Source organism: Pteropus alecto, unplaced genomic scaffold (genome assembly GCF_000325575.1).
Source record: "Pteropus alecto unplaced genomic scaffold, ASM32557v1 scaffold57, whole genome shotgun sequence".
NCBI classification, from domain to species: domain Eukaryota; kingdom Metazoa; phylum Chordata; class Mammalia; order Chiroptera; family Pteropodidae; genus Pteropus; species Pteropus alecto.
In genome coordinates, this window is record NW_006442508.1 from 6,415,287 (window position 1) to 6,438,022 (window position 22,736).

General features: G+C 36.5%; 1 protein-coding gene and 1 pseudogene across 3 annotated transcripts in view; both read right to left on the reverse strand.

Annotated features, from left to right (window-relative positions):
* Positions 1–22,736, reverse strand: part of CORIN (corin, serine peptidase) — a 207,960-nt gene that overhangs the window by 53,176 nt on the left and 132,048 nt on the right. For 2 of the 3 annotated variants that reach the window (XM_006922478.2, XM_006922479.2), the window contains 5 exons: positions 18,500–18,613; positions 10,540–10,647; positions 9,246–9,356; positions 7,355–7,471; positions 5,632–5,739 (listed from right to left, as the gene is read on the reverse strand). In XM_006922478.2, the coding sequence (XP_006922540.1) occupies positions 5,632–5,739; positions 7,355–7,471; positions 9,246–9,356; positions 10,540–10,647; positions 18,500–18,613 (558 nt within the window). The remainder of the gene's footprint in view (positions 1–5,631; positions 5,740–7,354; positions 7,472–9,245; positions 9,357–10,539; positions 10,648–18,499; positions 18,614–22,736) is intronic. The other variant, XM_006922480.2, reaches the window with a different exon arrangement.
* LOC112471533 lies at positions 15,428–15,546 on the reverse strand (annotated as a pseudogene).

A 22,736-nucleotide genomic window follows, 5' to 3' on the forward strand; every position in this document is an offset into this window, starting at 1 on the left:
AAAAAGAGGAGAAGGAGAGGCGGTCGGGGGGGGGGGTTGGAGGGGAAGTGTCAGAACTATCCTAGGCACCTAAAATGTAAAAATAATAAAAAATAAAGTTTCTACTACAGACATACTCCACAATCTTCACAGGAAGAAAGGCACACGTTCTGATAGCTGTACTAGTATGAACAGGCTAGGATAGTATCTTTGGACAAATGCTAGGAGCTCAGAGGGGCAAGATGGAGCAAGAGGGACTTACAAAGCCTTCCAAGGATAAACTGGGTTTGGGCAGGTTTTGAGGAATGCAAGAGAAAGGCCCCCTGTTTCCTCACTGCCACTTTCCCAGACGTGAGAGTGAATGAGCAAGTATCTTCGTGGAACAGCCTGGGCTGCCTGAAGACTCCAGGCCTTATTAAGAGTTATTATTCAAATTAAATTTAATTATTTTTCTAGGAAATGGTATGCATGCAAATAGATTAGCAGTAAGAATTGGTGTGAAATATTAAAACAGCTCCAGGACTACTTCTCCATTTAAAGACTCTGAGGGCTTCACAGAGATTATGTGGATAAGGAGGGTTGATGGCCAGATGGAAAGTCTTATGGACAAAGTGTAACAAGACTCTCGGTTTACTGGGGAAGACGTAACACTATAAAGTTAGTACAATCTTGAGGGTGAGTACAGGGCGAGTATAGGATGGAGGGAAGAGAAAGAGAGGAGGTGTGGGGTTGGTTAAGTTTACCATTTTAATTTGTGAAAGAGGAACATTTACATATTTTGACTTCAGATTACTTTAAAAATGCATATGCCTCTAAACAATAAAAACATTACAAAGATCCGTAAAGAAAAAGTTCCTCATCTTCCCACTTCTGTTCTCTCGCTTTCTTTTAAAGTCAACGGATGGGTTTGAATCCTTTTATGACTTTCACTGCTCATCTTTATTCCCATGAGCATTTACATGCATAGACAGAGATGTGTGTTTGTCTCTGTGAAAACAGAATTGTACTGTTATTACTCAACTTTTTGTTGCTTAATTATGACCATTTTTCAAGTCAGTAAATGCAGTTTAATTGTATATTTCTCCTAATTTTTAAAATATACTTATAATTATACAAAAATGACATTATTCACATAGATTTTTGATGCAGTCTTCTTTTTTTTATTGCATATGACTTTCCTTTATCTCTCTTCCTCTACCGCCCTACCAAGTTTTACTTTTTATTGGTGTATTTCATTTAGTTGATCAATAAACATAACACATAAATAATTTTTCTCTCTTTGATGTGTGGAGAACTTATTGCTTTCGATTTGGAATAAGACATAACTCTTAAGTGTTTCAGAGCCAAGGGAGATGAAAGAATCAAGTTATCACATGTTATTTGGGAGATCTTCATAGAATGTGATATGGTTGATTGAATCTTGTGTTTTATTCATTCCTAAGGCATTCTTCATAGAGTGCTAAGCAAGAGAAATTCTCATGATATCTGACAACCTCAAGTTCTCTGATTTATGATATCAATAAACTTTTTATCTGGAGACTCACTCACTAGCCTGGTTTACAATAGCCACTAGAGGGCAATCATGTCACAAACATGTGAGGATGTTCAAATGTCACAGTAGTGTTTTCAATAGAAGTTTGACGCAGTGCCTAGCAAAATATGCTGAACCTAGATGAGATTCAATAATATCTGTTTAAAAAACAACGATCCTGATGGAGTCTTAATGATATCTCACCTTCCAAAGTCTGAAACGAGATTTGTTAAACTCAACCTAAAGACAAGATTGTTAACTAAATGATGTTACATCCTTGTCATGATGCAATACTCTGAAGCTAATGGAAATCATGTATTAAATGATGGTCATTTACATAAAAAATGTCACTTTTCAATGTCCATTGGCAAATATACTATTCTAAGATTTATCCTTGCCTCAAGCTCTAAATCTGTCTATCATTTTTATTGAGTTATAATTCACATATAACATATTAGTTGTGTTTAACATGATTCAATATATGTACATTATTATTTTTAATAGTTTAATGAGTTATTTTAAGGTGAATACCCTTGTAAACTTCCACCCAGGTTAAGCACTGACCTTTGCCAGGCATTCAGGATGCCTCTGCATATACCCTGTCTTACATGAGCCTTCTCCTCTCCCCGCAAAAGTAATTGCTGAGTTTCAAAGTTATCACTTCATTGCTCTTCTTTATAGTTTTATCAACTAAATGTGCAGCACCTCCAGATCACTATATTTCAATCTTGCTCATTTTTAAAAATTTGTTTTGTATTTTAAGTCTCTTATAATATCTGGGTTCCCTTTCCATCCCTTTATTTTTCCTTGCAGTTGAACTGTTGAAGAACCCAAGGATTTGATCTGTAGAGTATGCTGGATTTTTCTGCTTGCACACTTTTGGTGAGGTGAGCACGTTCCTCCATCCTCCCTATTTCCTGAATATCAGTAGCTGAATCCAGATCCAGAGGGTTGATCAGGTCTCATCCATTGGCAAGATAGAGATGCTGTGGTGTTCTCTCATCAGAAGGCACATTGTGTCTAATTTCTCTCCTTTTGTGATGTCTGCAGATGGCTCAATGCTTTGACCCATTCATTCATTGTGTTGCCAAATAGTAATATTCTAACTGAATACTTTATTTTTCACTTACTAATTGAGAATGCTCTTACAAAGAGATCATTCTACTCATTTATTACTTGCTCCCAAGGACTGAAGTCATCACCCATTATGGTATCCGGTGTTTTTAGCAGACCCTATACTATTTGTTCCTTCTAACTAGAGATTGAAAGAAAAGGACAGGAAATTTATAAACCATTGCAAATTATTTGAGGAGCAAAGCTATTCATTTCTTTCTGGATCTTGGAGGCAAAAAAAAAAATGCATGAGTAAACACATAGAACTAAAGGTTGATGGAACACCAGGGGAAACTTGGGGGAGTCCTTGAGGCTTGACAATCATACCTGGCTTCAAACAGCCATGGCGATCAAGGGTGCAGACAGATGCGAAGCTGCTCTTTCCACCAGGTTCTCCAGCTTTATAGATTGCATATTATAAACCAGAAGTGATGGATTAGTACCTCCATAGCAAAGAGGAGGATATGTCTGTCGTTTGCCTCCAGGATGCAAAGATGTTAAAAATTCTAGATTATGAGTAGATGTGGTGATACTGTGATACTTCAAGATTATAAGTACGCAATATCATCAGAGATGTGGTTTTTAGGCATTTTTTAAATTGTAGGCATGTCTGAGAATCTGAGATAAGTCATGGACCTTCTCCATTGAAAAATGGAATGCTATGAAGACTATTTTATATCCAATTCCAGGGATGTCACATATCTTTGCAATCTGGTCATGAACAGGCCACTAAAGCAATAATTCTCAATCTTGGATACACATTGGAGTTACCTGGGACCATTAGAAAGCTATGTAATATTTTATGGGATGACTAGAACCAGTAACTTCAAGGACTAGAATCCCTACAACTCCAGTGAGATGCTGACTCTAACGGACAGAATATCCACGTTCTCCAAATTCATATTCTCCACTGGCAGGGAGCCAAAGAAAGTTGTGCCTCAGAATCTAAGTAATAATTATCTCTCTAGTGGTAAAGATATGCAAATAATTAATCAAATTTTCAAGTACATGGAGATTTTTCTAAGAGATGCTGCCTGTCCATCTTTACAGAAAACCAAGCACACACCTGCCATCCTAAAGCTCTTTGAAAAAGAAGGAATAACATCTTTACTCTCAACTGGGAGTTAGGCATATTCACTGCTTTTAATAACACAGGAGTGGGGACCAGTGACTAGCGCGGTGCCTGTCATTCAGAAGAAGGGATGTCAGTGCTGAAAATATATGAAGAGAACTTGGCAAGGACATCTATGGTGAATGAGGAAGCCGGTAAGACAATGAGGCACTAGGGAAACTGAGTATATTTGAAGAATATAAAGAGAAAATCAAAGTAGTATATATGAATGGGAAGATGGCAGTATGTTCTCCTACATTAAAAAGCTGTCTGTCTGCAGGGAGATTGGAACCACGCCTCCCTTCTTCACCATTAAAGTGCTTGGTGCCCACCCATGTATACATCGTACACATGCTATAAATGTTGGTTGAATGTATGAACCAGAGCTATCTAGTGCCTTTCCTACCACTTCTTTTTTGAAAGATAACATTCAATTCTTTTAATTTTGAAATATTTTAAATATAGAAAAATAGGATAACATACATCCCGTTACTCTCCACCCAAATTTGACATGGGTTAACAATGCTCTTTTCACATTTTTGAACAGCAAGTGAAATTTCATGTCGGACAACCCCCAAAACTTTAATAATGAACACATGTCTTTGAGATGACACTGTCACTGTTCAAAATTACTCATTTCAAGTTCAAGGTAAAGAAATAACTCTAAAGCAGTTACAGAGCAGGTTGAGAGATAAGCAAGTGAAACAATGGACCCAGAACATAGACATTTATTTAAATACACATTTAATTAGTTCAGAGTGAGTAAAATGGCAGTGGGTCTTAGTGGTCAGACTAATACCTATCTGAACTGTTTTCTTATATGATAAGTGGAGGAAGGCTGGGTATTGTGCTTTCAGTCAAACAGTCATTAAGTGCTCATGAAAATAAAAAGTCCTGTCACTCTGGGTTTTTAATTGGCTGCCTCCCTCCAATTCCTTCCCAGTACACGGTTTTCACCCCTTGCGGCTCCCTAGTGGTTACGGGGATAGTCCCTATGAGCTCTACATTGACCCAAAAAGGCCACTGAGTAAAACCAGGACCCCAAAACTTTAGCAAACCCAAGGACCCAAACCCATCAGCCTTTCAACTCCCTGGCTTCCAGTCTTGCCGACCGAAAGCTGACGGACCTGCTTTCAGATGTCAAGCTCCAAGCTGAAGGTGAGGTCAAGTTTCATCATAAAGGGTGAAAGCAGTGAGTGGAATATGAAAGCAGAGCCCAGAAGCAAAAAAAAAAATCATTACTAGAAAAGTCTTTGGGGCTTTTCTGATTCATTTTCAATTTCCCATGAGAATCTACACAGCCCTCTGCTATGCCTTCCCATTCCATCTTCCCCTAAGAACTCCTCCTCCTGAAAGCCACTTATGGAGAGCCCCCGTTCACACCGTTTAGAGTAGTTACGTTTCCACGGAAACACATTAACATAATGGCTGTAAGATCATTATAGATCAGCAAAGCTCCTGGAAAGGTGAAATAAATTTTATTAAAAAAACAGCCAGAGTTCTATGTGACTATTTAGATGAACTTCATGTTTGCTTCTTGGATAAAGTTTCCATCCTTGAAACTGCTTTAACAAGGAAGAAAGATAGCATCTGCCTGCAGATGGAGCCAAGAAAATAATATATAGGAGCTGATGTTGCGTTGAAAGTAATGGTAATGATATTAAGCAGTGTGGATTTATAGTCCATTCATAATGACACGTTTGTTTCTGATTTCAGTTAATTAAGACCATTTTGTTTCTTTTCTGCTACCACATGCAATCTTTAAAACAGAAAAAGAAAATAGATACAGATATATTTGGAGAGATTCCAGATTTCATCATTTTAAAGTTAATGCAAAAGAAAAAAGCCGAATGCATACCCTGACATGAGGATTGCATTTGTCAGCTGCTGTACTTACTACAGTTATTCAGACTGTTGTTGGTGTCACAAAGAGAGCTACCATCACATGAACCAAGGCAGGAATTGTAGAGGCATCTTTGGTCACCTTCTTGACATGGAGTCTGACCTACAGAAGGGAGAAAAGCACATTCATTTTCATCACCATGTAAATTCCTTACACTAGGATCGAGAAAGTGTGGTGTAGCTGAGGAATGACATAACTTTAATTTCTTTCCAATTTCTCTGAAAATATTGAACACATGTTAAATAGGTGCTTTATGGATTAATTTTCCTGGCAACGAAATACAATACAGTTATTCCAAAAGGATTCTGTAGGAATGAAGAAATGAGTCAACCTATCCTAAAACAAAACAAAACAAAGTGTTTTATATTTAGATGGGTGTGTATACTTGATTACAAAATAAAATTTAAGTAATTTGAGGGTGGGCCAATATAAAGATCCTGAAATTTTAAATAGTAAATGGTATTATTTTAAAAACTTTCCAACTCTAGTCTTCTCTCTAAAAGAAAATGTTTTCTCTAATAAGAAGTAGGTCATCAACACCAACACAATAAAGACACTTTATCATGGTGCAGCTGTTATCCGCATTTTCTGTATGTCTTTGGAAAGTATGATTGGCCTGGCTATGATGACCTGAGAATTGGGTTTCTTGTTTCCAATGAATGACAACAGTAATGTCAGCCTAATGGCTTTTCCTTAAGGTATGTAGAGAGGAAACTCCCTTTCCCATTGATTTCCTGGTCATTTGTAGATTAAATGGATAAAGTCGTAAATTACTGTCCATTCTATTTCTAGTTCTCCTCCATTACACTCAATTACTTTCAGACCCATCATCTAGAATCTAGAAAATCTTGTAAGGCATTTTTACGTATAAATGATAGTATGTGTATACACACCATCATTCTTACCTATAATTCTAAGACAATGTTTATTATACTGGACTCTTCTTTCCAGTACCATTAATGTGCAATATACCATAATCTTGCAGAGAAGAGATGGCACTGTTTCTATTGTTTCTTTTTCTTTTTCTTTTTTTCTTTTCTTTTCTTTTTTTTTTTTTTTGGTCAGCAGAGTTAAACCGTTTTTGCAAGGTAAGCCTGGCTAATTTCTATGAGTTTAGTCTCTTAAAGAAATTTTTTTAAAGACAACATGCAGTCGTTATTTCAGTACATATAAAGTGCCTCCCATGTGACAAGCTAGGCACTGAGCATTAAATGAAAAAAAGGATGCTAGTTTATGCTCTAATTAGGAATATCATTATGAACAGCAATTTAAGTACATTGCTTGGTAATGTGAGGCATAAGCCTCTTCTCTACACATAGTTATTTTAGGAAGCTGTTACACTTAATTTCAGAAACCAATTTCTTCTCATTGGAATCTAATCTAATTAAATCAAATATTACATTCTGAACTTTTCTCTTTATTATGGTGTTGCCTTCCCCCATCAAGCAGTTAACTGAATCCTTCCACGCCGATTAAGTGTTTAACCTCTACTCTTCACAGTTAGGAGTGATTTTTCAGTATAAGTTGCTTGAGAATTGTATTTATGACAAGAGAGGGTTTTCTGGCTCACCAGTGCCGTGAGGACCACTGTGTTAGGCAACCTGGAATGATCTGTATGGGAGTCCTGTTTAAGCATTTGGCAACTTCCAACTTTTGCTTCGTTGCCAAGGAAAGGCCCACCAACCAGGAACGTTTCAGGGCTGTAGCGCACACTCACTGCCACTGCAGCCTTCCTCGTCACTTCTGTCCTTACAGTCCTCGTCTCCGTCACACTGGAAAGAGCTGGGGATGCACTGTCCATTTCCGCATTCCATCAGACCCTGGCTGTGGCAGGCTAGAGAAAGCACAAATGATTTTCATGTTATTTATTAGTACTTCTTTCAGTCTGCAGATCATATAAATGGTTCCGGTTTATCTGGCATCACCCAGAAGTGAAGTATCCTGAAAACCTGAATGCTCTGCGTGAAGAAACGAATGTATCATTGATTTTTTAAATTCCAAGTGTTTTTGAAATGGAAAGTTTTCTTTCTAAAATTTCTCATGCCTTATTAAATAGCATTTACTGAAAATTAACATTTTTTTTTGATAACTTCAGGATGGGAGATAGTAGTAATGATGGAGGTAGTGATAATACTAAAATAAAAGGCACAATTTAGTAAAGGCTTACTATATGGTAATAACTGTGCTGAAAGTATTATGTATATAATCTCATATCCTCATAACAAACTTGCAAAGTAGATATTACAAACCTGGTTAAGAATAAAGAACCTGAAACTTAGAGAGTTGATTGGTGTCTCACGGCTATTAAAGTCACATGGCTATTAAAAAGCAGGGCCAGAACGTGCAGGCACATTTCTCTGACTCCTAGCCCGAGCATTTAATTCCATGCAACCTGACCTAATGAGCCAATGAAATGATACAAATGAAAGAACTTGCACAGTAGCTAACACAAAATGAACACTTTATTTCAAACTTGCTATGACATCTGACCTTGGAAAGGGATGGTCTAGTGGCCTTTAACCTTCCAATTCTCACAAATTGTCTAAATTCTATCCCTCCTGCCCTTTAGAGCATCAGAAACCATGTATCATATGACCTCAGCCTTCAATGAATTACTGTTGAACATTGCAACTCCCTGTTCTTGGATCAAGGTTTAACACCAGAATCATTATACTTGAGCATCATGTCCTCCCTTTCCCAAGATGATAGTCAAGATATGGTTTGCTCTGGTCAGCTGTGTTCCACTAAGCAAGGACTCAGGAGATACTCCAGTTCAAATTCAATTCAGGGAAGGAGAAAGCCGGGCATTGCATTTGTTAATTTATATGACTTTTCTTAAGTCAAAATAAAAAACATACAAACTGCATTTCTATTTTTGCCTCAAATTATAGGCAAATTATATTATCAGTGTCTTACGTATCAACTTTGTCTACTTTTATTGAACAGTGAAAGATGGCATTAAAAGTTTAATTTATTCAAATGCATAAAATACATCATGTGAACTCTTTCAGGTTACTATTACTCTCTTTTAACACCTAGCTGCTTCTATTCAATCATTTTATTATTCCCTAGATAGTGTAACAGCTACCTGAAGACTGTTCACTCACTCAGAATATAATAAGCTATAAAATTGTAATTATTGTCACATTCTTTGTTTAAGTCTATAAACATTAAAAGATCTCTTCTGTCTGGAAATTCTTCCCATGTTCTCCCACAAATGGTGTCAGAGAACATGTTTGGAGGCTCCTGCTACGAAGGTAAACCATTCATATATTGTTCGCAAACAAAAAGTCCCCCAGCCTTTGTGACAAGAACATCCCCTTTGACAAAATTACAGATGCAGAAAGGAGACGTGGGGAACAAGGAGGGAGAAAATAGACACCTGCTTGGCCAGACTGGCCAAATGAAGCTTAGAGTTCTAGTCAGAAACATGTGGAAATCAAATACATGACATTGTTATTGTCCTCGCACCACTCAATTATCTTTCTAGGTGATGGCCAAAGCATAAAAATCTTTCCCTTTCAATGTTTTAGTGAACCTTGAGTATATTGATTTAAACAAGCAAGAAATGGGAGGGGGAGCAAAATAAAAATCCTCAGGGCACTCACAGCAATTGACCTCGTCAGACTTATCCACACAGTCATGGTCACCGTCACACACCCACTCCATCATAATGCAGCGTCCATCTCCGCAGCGATGCTCTTTTGTGAGATTGCAATCTGGACAAAAGAAAAAGTCCCTGAGGATGTGGAGAACCAGCATGACAAACACTTAGACCTGTCTGGCTCATGATTCTAATTGAAAAGAGTCTGTTCCAATTGTTCCCACACCTTCAACAACTTTTCTATGATGAGTCTGGCACATTTCACCTCCCACCCAAGCCTGTGGCCCACTAACCACCATCACCATAACCTACCTGTTTTTCAGATGAAAAAGAACTGCCCAGCTTTCTCAAGACCCATAGTTTGTTCTTGTTGTTGTTTTTTGTTTTGTTTCATCATTGTTTTCTTTCCTTATGAAAAATTGGTGATTTTTACACTGGCTCAAATAAACAGAACTCTGATTTTGATTTCACAAGGTAGGTAGCTGATTTGACGTATTCGTGACAACTTTATCATGGTTTCTGACACTTGCCGCTCTGGAGCGTTCCTCAATCATACTACTGATGCTTTGCCAACATTCCTTTTGATGTTCTCTAATGCTAAATACTATCTTACATCATTTGTCCAGTGCCCCTCATCATCCCAGCTTATCCTTTCATTCGTATTACAAAGTTCCTATGCTACACAATAATGTCTTACCTAAATATCTTAATGCTAATCTCAAAGTCAAAAAGGTAAATAAGCAAGAGGATGGCATTCAGAGTTGAACATGACTCTTTATAAGATAGGTTCGTTCTTAAAAGATAAGATCAGCTTTGTACATCAGATAAACGTGTCACCTTAAACCTACGTGTCACTACTACAGAAGTCATCTCTGTATCACTTGGTAATAAAGGAGGGATTTTGGTTACATTTAATAAGGGGATCAAGATGCAGACAATATATCTGTCTGCAAAGTTTTGCTCAAGTGCTCAAAATCTAAACATGAGCGACCAGAAGAAGCAGGGAAGAAACAGAACATTTGCAGAGAGAAAATATTAACATATTGACAACCTGTACTTATCTTTCACTCCAATTCTTTAGCGTGTCCTTAGTATGACTGTTTATGTAAAAAGTATTACATTTACACATTAAACATGGTTAAGACTAGTAATTGAAAAAACTTCCATTTTCTAAAAAGTAAGAAGCCAATCATTTTGTAATTTAACCTGCTAATTACATTAACAAACAAGCTATAAGTTCTAGATTATAAATTTCTGTGATTTTAAATGAAAACATTTAGGAAAACAATGCTGCTTACCACAGTTTTGCTCATCACTCAGGTCCCCACAGTCATCATATCCATCACACACAAGGCTATAATTAAGACACTTGCCTGTGTGACAGTGAAATAGATTTTCACTGCAATCTGCAAATGAGAGAAGCCACTTGTGTGTCATTAGAACGGAACAGGGCGTTATAGTAACACTTTATTTAACAAAAGTATATCGATAGAGAGAAACCATAATGATAACCTGGTCCGCGTCTATTGTTTTACAGGTGAAGAAACTGGTGTAGAGAGATGCAATGACTTGCTCAAGGTCACATAACAAGTTACTGCAGAACCAGTACTAGGACACACTGGCTCCCAAGCCAAAGCTTTTATCACTTTCTAAGTCTTTATCTGACTTTTACTCTATGTCACCTGAAAGCTCCTTTATAGTCAAATATGAGAAAAGACATTCTTAATTCATTAAAGTTCCTAATGAAGTTCATGTTCATAAAGAATCAATGATTTTAATAGATGGTGAGTAGTTATTTTCTAGAAATGTCTTTTTTATAATGAAAGTCTAGTATTGTCAATGATAAGCATAAATTTAACTGAGAGAAAAAATTATTTATATTATAGAGTCATTATTTACTTTCACACAAACATTATCATTTAAGTCAATTGAGTGTTTAATAACATGACCCTTAAATAAGCAACTATTGTCCTAGGTTGTGGTGGCAAGATAAGAATAAGTGATATGGAACCTCAGGAAGTTTATGGTTTAATGTTGGAATAAAAAACTTGCAAGGAAATTTTAATAAGAAGATAAGTCTTGTACTTGGGCAAACCAGAACTCTTATCCTGGTTCTGCCATTTACTAGCTATGGGAATTTGAGTGTGTTAGTTAAAATCTATGAGTCTGTGAACTGCTCTGTGAAATTAAGATATGATCGGTTACTTAAAAGATATTGGAAGAAGAGATTAATAAAATAATGCATAAGATGTCCAGGCAATTTAATGGGAAAAGTATGCTCTTCAACAAGTGGTGATGGGACAATTGGATTTCAAATGTGCAAAACTGAACTCTGACTTTTACCTCCAAACATACACAAAAATTATCTCAAAATGGATCATAGACAAGTATAAGAACCAAAATTATAAAGCTTCTAGAAGAAAAAATAAGGGAAAAATATCTTTGTGACCTTGGGTTAGGCAAAGAATTCCCAGATATGACAACAAAAGCACAAGCCATGAAAGAAAAAATTAATCAATGGACCTCACAAAGTTAAAAATATTTGCGCTTCTAAAAATACTATTAAGAAAATAAGACAAGGCATATACTGGAAAAAAAATACTTGCAAATCATGTATCTGATAAAAGACTTATATCCAGAGTATATATAGAACTCTTACACTCAATAATAATTTTGGAAACCCAATTACTCATAGATAAAAGACTTAAATAGAAAGTCTTCACAGAATGCATACAAACGGCTAATAAGTCCATGAAAAGGTGCTCAGTATAATTAGTCGTTAAGGAAAACCATATTAAAACCACAGTAAGATACTGTTATATACCCCCAAAATGGCTACAATAAAAAAAAACAGAGAATACAAGTATTGGCAAAGATTTTGAGAAACTGGAGCTCATGCATTGCTGGTCGGGATACAAAATAATAACACCACCTTGGAAAGCAGTTTGGCAGTTTCTTATAAAGTTAACCATAACCTTACCACATGATTCATGAATTCCACTCTTAGAAATTTACCCAGGAGAAATGAAACACATATCTACACAGAGACTTGTATGTGAATGTTCACAGCAGCATTATTCGCAGTAGCCAGAAACTAGAAACAATCCAGACACTCAACAACTGGCAAATGGATAAGCAAAATGTAGTATACTCACATAATAGACTACTATTCGGCAATTAAAAGTATCGAACTACTGATACATGTGACAACATAGATGAAACTCAAAAACATTGCGCTAAGTGAGAAACCAAATACAAAGGCTACATATTGGGTGACCCACTTACGAAATTCCCCCAAAAGGCAAACTTATAGAGACAGAAATCATAGCAGTGGTTAGCTAGAAAGGTAGATGTAGTTATCTGGGAACTGGTTGGAAATATGTGGGAGAGAAATTTGGGGGGAGATGAAAAGTTCTAGAAGTGGATTGTGGTCACGGTTGCCCAACTCTATAAATTTATTAAAAGTCAGTGAGTAAATTTTGGTATGTAAATTATACCTCAATAAAGATGTAAAAATGTTTAAAATTAATATATGTAAAAAACCTCAATTGAATAGAAACTAGATTTCTTAAATGTATTATCTTTTCCCTTATTTAAAATGAATTAAGTGCAAAAATAGATTCTTAGATCTGGAGAGGGATCATGGAAGATGGGCAGAACTTTGGTAGTATGGATGGAATGAAAACTTCACCATGCTCCAGGTAGAGGGACTAGCAAGAACAAAGGAAAGAAGTGAGAAATAAGTCTTTTGAATTCCAGCCGATTATTGCTCTTCAGGCAGAAGCCTGTATTCATGCAACTGGTCCTACTCTTCTAAAAAGAGGTTACTTAAATACTTTTAGAATCACATCATTTTAAAAATGAAATGGGCCTTAGAGATCATCTGTTCAGCACCTTCATTAAGCGTGCCTGTATGTACACACACACAAACACAACACACACACATATAGTCACACTTATGCACATGCAGAAACTTGTAAGTACTTTTTAAAATTTCCCCGAGGCTGTTCAATTTTCGAACAAGAATGACCATCATAAGGGAAAAAAAAATATAAGAACTAAAAAGAGGTCCTAGTTTTCACCTCGACAGTACTATTTTTTTCTGTTCAGCAGAGGGCACTAACTCCCCGCCCTGCACCCTACTGCTGGCTGGGACTACTGCGCACATGTGAGCTGAGTGAAAAAGAGTTACGATGACATTGGTGCTCTAGCCTGCTGAGCAGAGTCAGGGAATTTGTGTATCAAGATATTTACATTTCCTTGGGAAGTTATAAACGATCTATTTGATTTTTGTTTTGTTTTATTTCAGTGTACATTAATCCTACAGGAAGTTTTGAAGCAGTATGCTAGAATCAACAAAAATCAGAGTTCTCAACCTGACCATTAGTGCAAAAGTACTTGCATTTCCCAAAGGTTAGGGTGGGATGGAGAGGTGGCAGATTTAAAATCATATGGACTAATTTTCTTAAGCTATACACTTTATTTATTTATTTATTTATTTATTTATTTATTTATTTATTTATTGACTGTAGAATTGGGGAATCAAACATGCCTTTCAGAATCTGATTAACCTGAGAACACATAAAAACTTCCAAACATTCACATGTCCTCTGTGAGGTCACTCTAAAATCCCCACTAATTCATACTAAGATACCTCACTGGAAATATTTTTAAATTAATGTTGTCATTCATTAAATGAGTTCGTAATGAAGATGACTCACACATTAACGAAAATTCCTCATTATTCACACAGGTACAGGTTCAACTTTCCACTATTATGGCTTATTTGGTTAGAAGCCATTCTCAGAGGTTAGAGACAAAATTAGCTGCATTTGAAAAACAACTCATTAGCTCCCTAAAGACTGTGTGACCAGTAAACACACAAAACCTTAACCAAAGGCACTGCACAGCCAGAAATACACAGCAAATAGCAAAGATCACAGTGACTCCTTTTATTGGAATAAATGTTTATTTGAACTGAAAAGAAATGTTGTCAGCACAATTTGGGGCCAACAAATCAAAAATTTCAAAAGCTACTTGCTGCGATTTTCTTGCTCAACACAAGCATAATTTTGCATGACCGAAGGTGAAGTTTTTCTAGATACAGGTCTTTTTTCTTCATGAGACCTTGATATAAAATGTTACTTCTGAAGTATATGCATGTTAATATTTATTTCAGTTTGGCATCTCACACTATAAACTGCTGTTTCTTAAAATTATCATTAAATTAAGGGCGAAACCTAAGGAACAGAAAACCTTTTATCTAGGGTTTCACTTAATTTGCTCAGTCTCTATGAGTCTATAAACACAAATGTGTTGCCTCAATTCAAGATTCAAATATGAGTGTTCAATTGCTACCCATAAATCCCCTCATTTTAAGATGACCAGAGAGTTTCAATGCTTTGCCCATAGTTGCCCAGCTCTTTAATAGCAGAGCTATGAAATGAAGCCAGGCTTCTTGCCTCCCTACATTCTTTCGACTGTTAACTTCTAGCCCTAAAGGAGCATTTCTCAAAAGCAGTAGTGCTGACAGTTTGGACGGTGTAATTCTTTGTTGTGGGAGGGACTAACCTGTACACTGTAAGATGTTTAGCAGCATCCCTGGCCTCAAATCACTAATGCCGGTAGCACTGCCCCTGATCCCCACAGATCAAATACGACAATCAAATATGTCTCCATACATTGAAAAATGTCCCCCGGGAGGCAAAAGTGTCCCGACTGAGAACCACTCTGCCAGGGTATCCAAACATCACTTCAGTCCAAGCCCTAGTTTTAATCCCATATTTTCCATCAGTTTTCTCTACATCAATCCCACTCCTAGTGACTCTGCCCTCTTCCCAGCTCATGGACCTACCAGTGACATCTCTCCTACTACACTTTTTTAAAATGCCATGTTCAATGATCTCTATGTTTATATGTCATTTCCCTGATTAGACTAAAAGCCTCATAAAGAAAGAAATCGTGTCTTAACAGTCTTTATATTTACTAAGTATCCAGAACATGCTTCACACATAACAGAAATTCAAGAATATTAATAGTTCCACTGGTGCAGCATGAGCAGATTGCCAGTAAACAGAAGTAAAAATCCCAGACATCTGAAGCTTCTTCCTTCTTCCTTCCTTTAGTGTGGAATGAAATGTTTTTCTTTTTATTATTTTTTATTATTATTTATTTTTTTATTTTTTACGCCTATAGCACCTGGTCTTCCTAGGTGGTCTCCCATCCAAGTACTAATCAGGCTCAAACCTGCTTAGCTTCTGAGATCGGACAAGATCGGACTCGTTCAGGGTGGCATGGCCATAGACTTCTTTTTATTATTTTTTTGATGAAAATATTTTGATGGAAGTATTTATTTGCCTCCCTGGAAACATCTTTTTGGAAACCACCTGAATTAGCATCCCTACATTTGAGGCTTCCTGGAAGTGCTGCTGTTCAGCCAGGCTTGATGGCAAGGAAAACCAGGGATGGAGAAGTCGTCTGCCTAATGTCATAGGGCTAGGAATTTTCGAAAGAAAACTTTTCCTAATTTTCAAAAATCTTCACTATATCGCTAAAATTGTTCCAGGTGGTTGGAAGTCTGTTCCTTCTACCAATACTTAGGAAGAGACTGATAAGCACAACAAAATTAGTTGGGGGAGAAAGTCAGGAAGGAGCCCCAGATACCCAAAGAGCCGCTGTAACAGACAATTATTTCCCAAGCATAGTAGAGGATACAAAATAAACATTGTCCTGTCATATGGATGATCAGAACATAGTCATTCACAAAATCTGAATTTTTGTGGATAAAGGCAAGTCACAGTTCAAGGAAAATAGCATTGGATTTGGACCCATTCAAGACAGTATTCAAATCTAGTGCTTCACATTCCATTTCAACAAACGCAGCACAAAGCTCTTACTGTTGAAAGTGCAATGCTTCGTGCAATGGAGGGACATAATGAGGAAGCCGGTGTTGGCCCACCACCTGGGCAGAGGCACGTGCAGAACTGGAGTGATGCCACAACATCGGCCATAACTGGGAGAGGAACAAGAGATTCCACCACAATTCCCACAAATTGGACATATTTTAAAATTCCTTAGTGTGGGTGCTTTGCACAATATTTTCTCCTAATATAAATATACATCCTATAAAAATGTTTTCCATGTAAAACCATCTGCCATAGGTTTTCCCAAAGAGAGAATTACAAATTACAAAAAAAATCTTAGTGAAAAATGTTTCTGAAAATATGGGTGACACAACTGAAGTTCTATAGGATGCTAGATATTCTGCAAAATAGAAAATCCATGAATGAATAAATAAATATGTAAATAAAGGTGAAGGTGTATATGAACAAATAATTTTGAGGAAATACCAAGTTAAGCAAAATTACTGTCTTTTTTTAACTATAGCATTTCTTAGAAACTTTAAGACACAAATATGTACTGAAACTATCTAAGAAGTAGCTCTGACAGTCAGCATTTCTCAAACTTATTTTTTCCTTAAGCATTTTGCAACACTAGAGTACTGTGAAACACCAGTTTGGGAAACACTGACCTGAATTATTACTATGATATACTGCCTTTCAAAAGTTATGACAAGTAAGCATTCTAACCCTTCAGATGGAAGAAAAGTTGGTCTACCTGGCAAACCGACCAGAGGAATCTCAAATGTGGCTAGCAATCATGAGCTCTTAGAAAGCCTTGGCAACTTCTACAGGCAGTAAAACACAGCTTTTCTTATAGTAACTATTGCTGGTCACGTAACTATTAAAAAACAATTAGAACACAATTGCATAAGGTTCTGTTTTGGATGCAGATCCTACAACATATTCTTGAGGCCAATTTTTCCTTTTTATCTATTGCATAAATACAAAACAACTTGAAATCTGAACATATATTTGTTATGGACTGATGTTTGTGTCCTCCCAATGTTCATGTTGAAGCCCTAACCTCTGATATGACTATATTTGGAGTCAGGGCCTGCAAATAGGTCATGTCAGTTGAAAGAAGTCATAAGGATGAGGCCCTAATCCAATAAGGCTAGTTCCCTGGTCTTAGAGAGAGACAAAAATTCGGCACAACTTTTCACATGTTCTTTTTCAGTATCCACCAAACACTACATCTATCCTCTGGCACAGGAAACTTTAGGGCATTAAACTTTTTCTCAAAGTCATCTACCAAGCCAGCCTTCGCTACACTGGCCTTGCATTAAGCCCAGTCGATAGCAGGTGGATTCTCAGGTGGAGTAACCAACCTGGAGGTGAGTGTCTCATTCCAGGATTTCAGGGAGTTAGCAATAACCTTCCAGTTTGGGAGTATGATCTTCCCAGTAGCTGCCCAGTCAATGGCTTTTGGAGCAAGTTTTCTCCCATCCATCCTGAGATCCTTTACCGACCCCAGAGGCTCACAGTCCACAGAAGCAAAAGAAAAAATCTATTCTATCTTTATCCCTCTCTCACTTGAACTCCCTTTCTCTCCATTTTCCCTTTTCTCTTGCTGACTCTCCCTCTCTTTCTCTAAATAGGTCATGTGAGCACACAGGAAGAGCACTGCTGCCTACAAGCCAGGAAGAAAATTCTCACCAGAAACTGAAAACTGTTGGACCTTGATCTTGGACTTTCCAGCCTCCAGAACTGTGAAAAATAAATTTCTGCTCCCTAAGTCACGAAGTCTGTTCAAGCAGGCTAATACAATAATGGACAAACCACCAACCGATTCAGTTGAAATAACTAATCAAATCACTGGTAAGTAAATTGAGGGTATTTAAGACCAAATCCACCAATCCATGGATTTAAAACAATTGACTATATTCAGATTTAGAGGAACCATAAACAAACAACAGGCTTCACATCTGCTGTGTCATAAAAGTTAAGAATCATGAGGGTAAAATATTTTTCCTATTAAAAATGTCCTTTTCAAGAAAGTTGACCTTTATACTCATAAAGCTTTAAAAATAAAAACAAAAATCCTCACCCAAACAAAATAAATGAAAAGCCGCCTCTCAATTTTAGGATATTTTATGTAAAAACACTTTAGTCTCTGATCTGTTTCAATGCAGCATCTAGCTGTTGAGCTCCTACTAAAATCACGCCTTTGAAAGGTGTGCAAACACACTGCTGTCACACAGGGAGAAGATAAACGTGTTTGCTCACTTTAGCAAGGCAAACTAAGAGCATTCTACACAAGTGCAGACGGTTGTCAGGACTCGACCATGGAATGGCGGTGGTTTCTGGCCCTGAGCAGAGCCCCACCCGCCCAGGCCCCCAACAGCCCATCACATACTGCAGTGAGCCTCATCGCTCCAGTCGTCACAGTCGTTGTAGCCGTTACACAGCAGTGTCCTGGGGATGCACGTTCCACTGCCACACAGGAAGCTCTCGCCCCCTCCACAGAGCGCTGAAAAGAAGGAGACAGAAAAACAATGTCAGAATAAGGATTTTGGGGTGTGTGTGTGTGTGTGTATGTGTATGTTTCCTTTTAAAATTAGGATGAATAAAGAACAGAAAGAAAAACTTTTCTTGTCATTCAACAGATTTGTTTCTGAGTTCCTTGTGTTATCATGACCAGTTTTTCTTTGGCCCTCATGAACCTTAATTTTGAAATTAGTCGGGAATAATACAAAGACTGTTTGCATGATGAAAGCAAAAGAAAATTCTCCAGGGGGCTTGCAGAGAGACAGGCACCCAAGCCCAGAGTACCAGAGGGTAGCCTCATCAGTTGTGCAGCTTCTGTGGGGAAAATACCAAATAGGAGTATTTTTCTTAGTAGCTGAAAATTACTTCAAAGTGAAGTGCTATTTATTGAACAAACATTAAAAAAAAAAAAAAAACCTTACCTTTTAAAATGCTACTCAATGTTGCACAGAGAAAGTTATAGTAAAAATAGTCAATTGAAGTGTGTTCCACACAGGCATAGAGACTCCATGCCCCTGTATTTGAAATATATTTACTTGCTTTAATAAAAATTCCAGTTAAAAATATCAAAGTCTATTTTTGCATGGAGATTATAAAACAATATTAGCTAATAATATTTAATTCTTTTATTTAAAATGGTTGCATTTTGGTATTTGTTTTTAGTATAACAGTGCTCATTTTGTTCTCGAAATTCAACAAATAATTGTTTCAAAATTACTGTAGACAATAGATGTCAGATAAAAAGATAAAAAGGTAGAAAGATTTTTTCAAATGAAATTATTTAAATAAAAGGGTAAGTCAATTTAACAAAATGGGTGTTAAAATACACTTAAATATCTGGTAATGTCTATCAAACGTCTTTTAAACGTGCATAACCTTTGGCTTTGCAATCTTATTTCTTAGACTTTGTACAAAAGACAGTATTATGAATAAATGCAAGTTTTTTTATTTTTAAGGATATTTATACCATCAAGGTTATAATGAAGAAACTGAAATAACAACCATGCAACAGCTGGGGACTGGTAAAATAAATTTTGGCACCTCCTAAGAAGAAATACTATTACAGCCATCGAAAAGAATATTATAGAAAATACCTAATGTCTTGGGACAAAGTTCAAGATAATTTAAGTAGAAAAACACCATATAGTTCTAAAAAAGCATAATAGGATTTGGCCTAGAAAGAAGTATATCAAAGGTTACTGTGGTTATCCCTGGTATTAAAATTAAAAGTAAATTTTATCTTCATTGTATTTTTACTCTATATTTTACAAATGTTTTTATAATGACTGTGTCTTACTTTATGAATCAGAAAAAAAAAAAAAAGAAACACTAGCTTCTTTCTTCATGAGTTCCTGATTCAGAGTAACAATAGATAAACACAACCCTTAAAAATTATTCTCTGTGTCTTTTTGTCTCCCTCCCTCCACAAAAGCTAGCGTGGTCAGTTGCCTTTTCACTATCACCATGTATTCCTTGAACCTTGTATTCCTTAATGAGATAAATCTTGTTGACAAGCTAAAAGGAACAAGGAAATATGTAACATTTTAACTCAGAAATTGAAATACAGAAAAGTACAGACTGAATGCTCCAGGCTGTGAATCCCAAGTCTATCACATCTCCCAGGTTCCTGGGCCCCAGCAGAGAGGCTGGCACTCAGAATGCTCTTAATATTTGGTGGGAACACATCACCTCAATCTCAGCAGAGCATGATGTATCACCACAAAGCAAAGGAAAAAAGTTCAATTAACAGATTATTTTTTGATGCTATTAAGGAAATCAGAGTTTTGATTTGCTGACCATTAAGTATTAGTTAATTTGGTAAGTTTCTTATGATGCTACTTCATGTGTAATCTGAACATTATTAACAACAAAATTCTGGTTTTCCACTATATCTCGCGATTTCCATATCAATACAAATTACATCTATGGACTTCAACAGCCAAAATATGAAATATATTGATATTTTGTATGGTCTTAGAGGATTCAGCACAGGATTTCATTCCTACAGCTACAGATACAAACTCTTAGAGGGTACACAGGAAACCAGATATAAAACGAAAAAACACTAAGATTTTACCAGCCAGTCTCTACAGTATCTTCTCTCTAGGGTTGAGAAGAATTTTTCAAGAAATAGTGTTTATCCTATGTGAGACTGTTTCTACATTATACTAGAGAGTGCATAAATTCCATCTGTCTGCATTTCAGCAGCTGCAATGCCTCAAAAGAATTATTGCATTCTCTACCTTATGGTTCTGATGATTCCTCGGAAATGTAGCTGAAAGCTCAACATTTAATGTCTCCTAACATCTAGATTTCATCTTTAAGACCCTATATATTTTACTCCAGTAAAGCCATTTCTTATGTATGGTTATATCAAATCTGGATCAAATTTAAAACATGGCATTGCTCGCATTGTTTTTGATTATCGCTATCCCATGTCTTGGCCAATTCAGCAAAAATTGACTTCTTTTGTGTGGTTCCTCAATGAGAAGTCTGGCTGCCCTTGGTTTTAGGATATTTTTAATTCTTTCTTTATTCTTTCTTCAGAAGTTCATAGTTTCATAAATCAATATTATTTTTGTAAAAGTGGAATAACTTTTGTATATTCTGTTTGATTCCTCCTTAACCTGTATTCAGAATTTCCATTTTTATTTGTGTAAAGCTGTTTAACTAGCAAAGTACCTCAAACACATCTTATCTAGAATTTCCAAACAACCTCATAAAGTAGTCAGGTAGGCATTTTATCATAACTTCCTTGGGGAAAGTGGTAGTTTACAGATAGAGGAACTAGAGTGTCATGTGGTTAAGACAGCAATTCCCCAAAGCCAAGTATCTAGGAAAAGGTCAAAACCACCCCAGAATAGTAAGGTCCTAGCTCCAGGCCTAATCCTCCATAATTCTAATTCTTGTTTCTGATACAGGGGCAGGTATGAAGTCACCTGATATGTGGTCAGTTCAAGGACAACAGATTCAAGTAAAAGTTCAAATTTGTCTTTATTTTTCTTTCTAAATGGAAGGTAAATATCTTTCCTCCAGGTGAATTGGACCAGATGAGATGACAAATTAATGTCAGCTCTGGATTTTTTGGAGAACACCCTGAGAGAGCTCTTAAAAAGTTTCTGTAGAGATTTTTCAACCATAAATTTCACTGTTTTATAACAATCATCTTCCAACAGCCTTTAGGTTTAGCCCTTGTGGTGACAAAGGGAGATTCACTGAGATGAAGTCACATTATACATTCTTGATACCATTTCCATTAATATCATCTATAATTCTAAGAGATATATATTGCCCTTTAAATCAATGGCAGATTGATCTATGGAAGATTTATTTGTTAATTGAAGAAATATTTACTTGAGTATCTACTGTGTGCTAGGCATTATTCTAGCATCTGGAAATACATCAGTGAAGAAAACAAAAATAATTCCTCATCTTCATGTAGCATATATTCTACCGATCATCATCTGATAAAAGATACTTTTGTCAACTAAAGATGTTTTATTACCAAAGTTGACTGCCATTTATACAAGTGACAATTAATTAGTATTAATGCAACAAGAGCAATATACAAATATATATTGCCTAAGACTCACTAGTTTACACATCCAGATGATGGAGTCAATTATGAATCACCTGGACTTCAGAATACCATGGATTCTGAAGAGTATCTACCCATGAGGATGAGTAGCTCTTTTCAGTATTCTTGTCTCTGATAACAGACTGCTGAAATAACCTCCACAAACTGAATGACATTTAGATTTTCTTCAACTGCTTTCAATCCTCTCGGTTCTCTTTCTCTATGTATTATAAGCAGCATTTATATTGGCAAATGCTCTCATTACTCTGGTTGCTAACTTTTCGAGTCTATTTCAGAAATTACTCACCAATCTCTGATAGTATAGTATTCTCATTGCCCCTGTCTTTGAGCCCTAGTTTAAAGTCTGAAGCTCAGGTTCAACTCTCCTTCTGAAGTGAAAGCCAAACAGGCATAGAGCATTATCATCTGAGGCTGTACTAAGAGCTTCTCTGTCCTTCATTGTATATGCTGCTTGAAATGAAGTTCTTGTCAACCGTATTGCTCTTACCTTTTGCAAAATTATTTAACT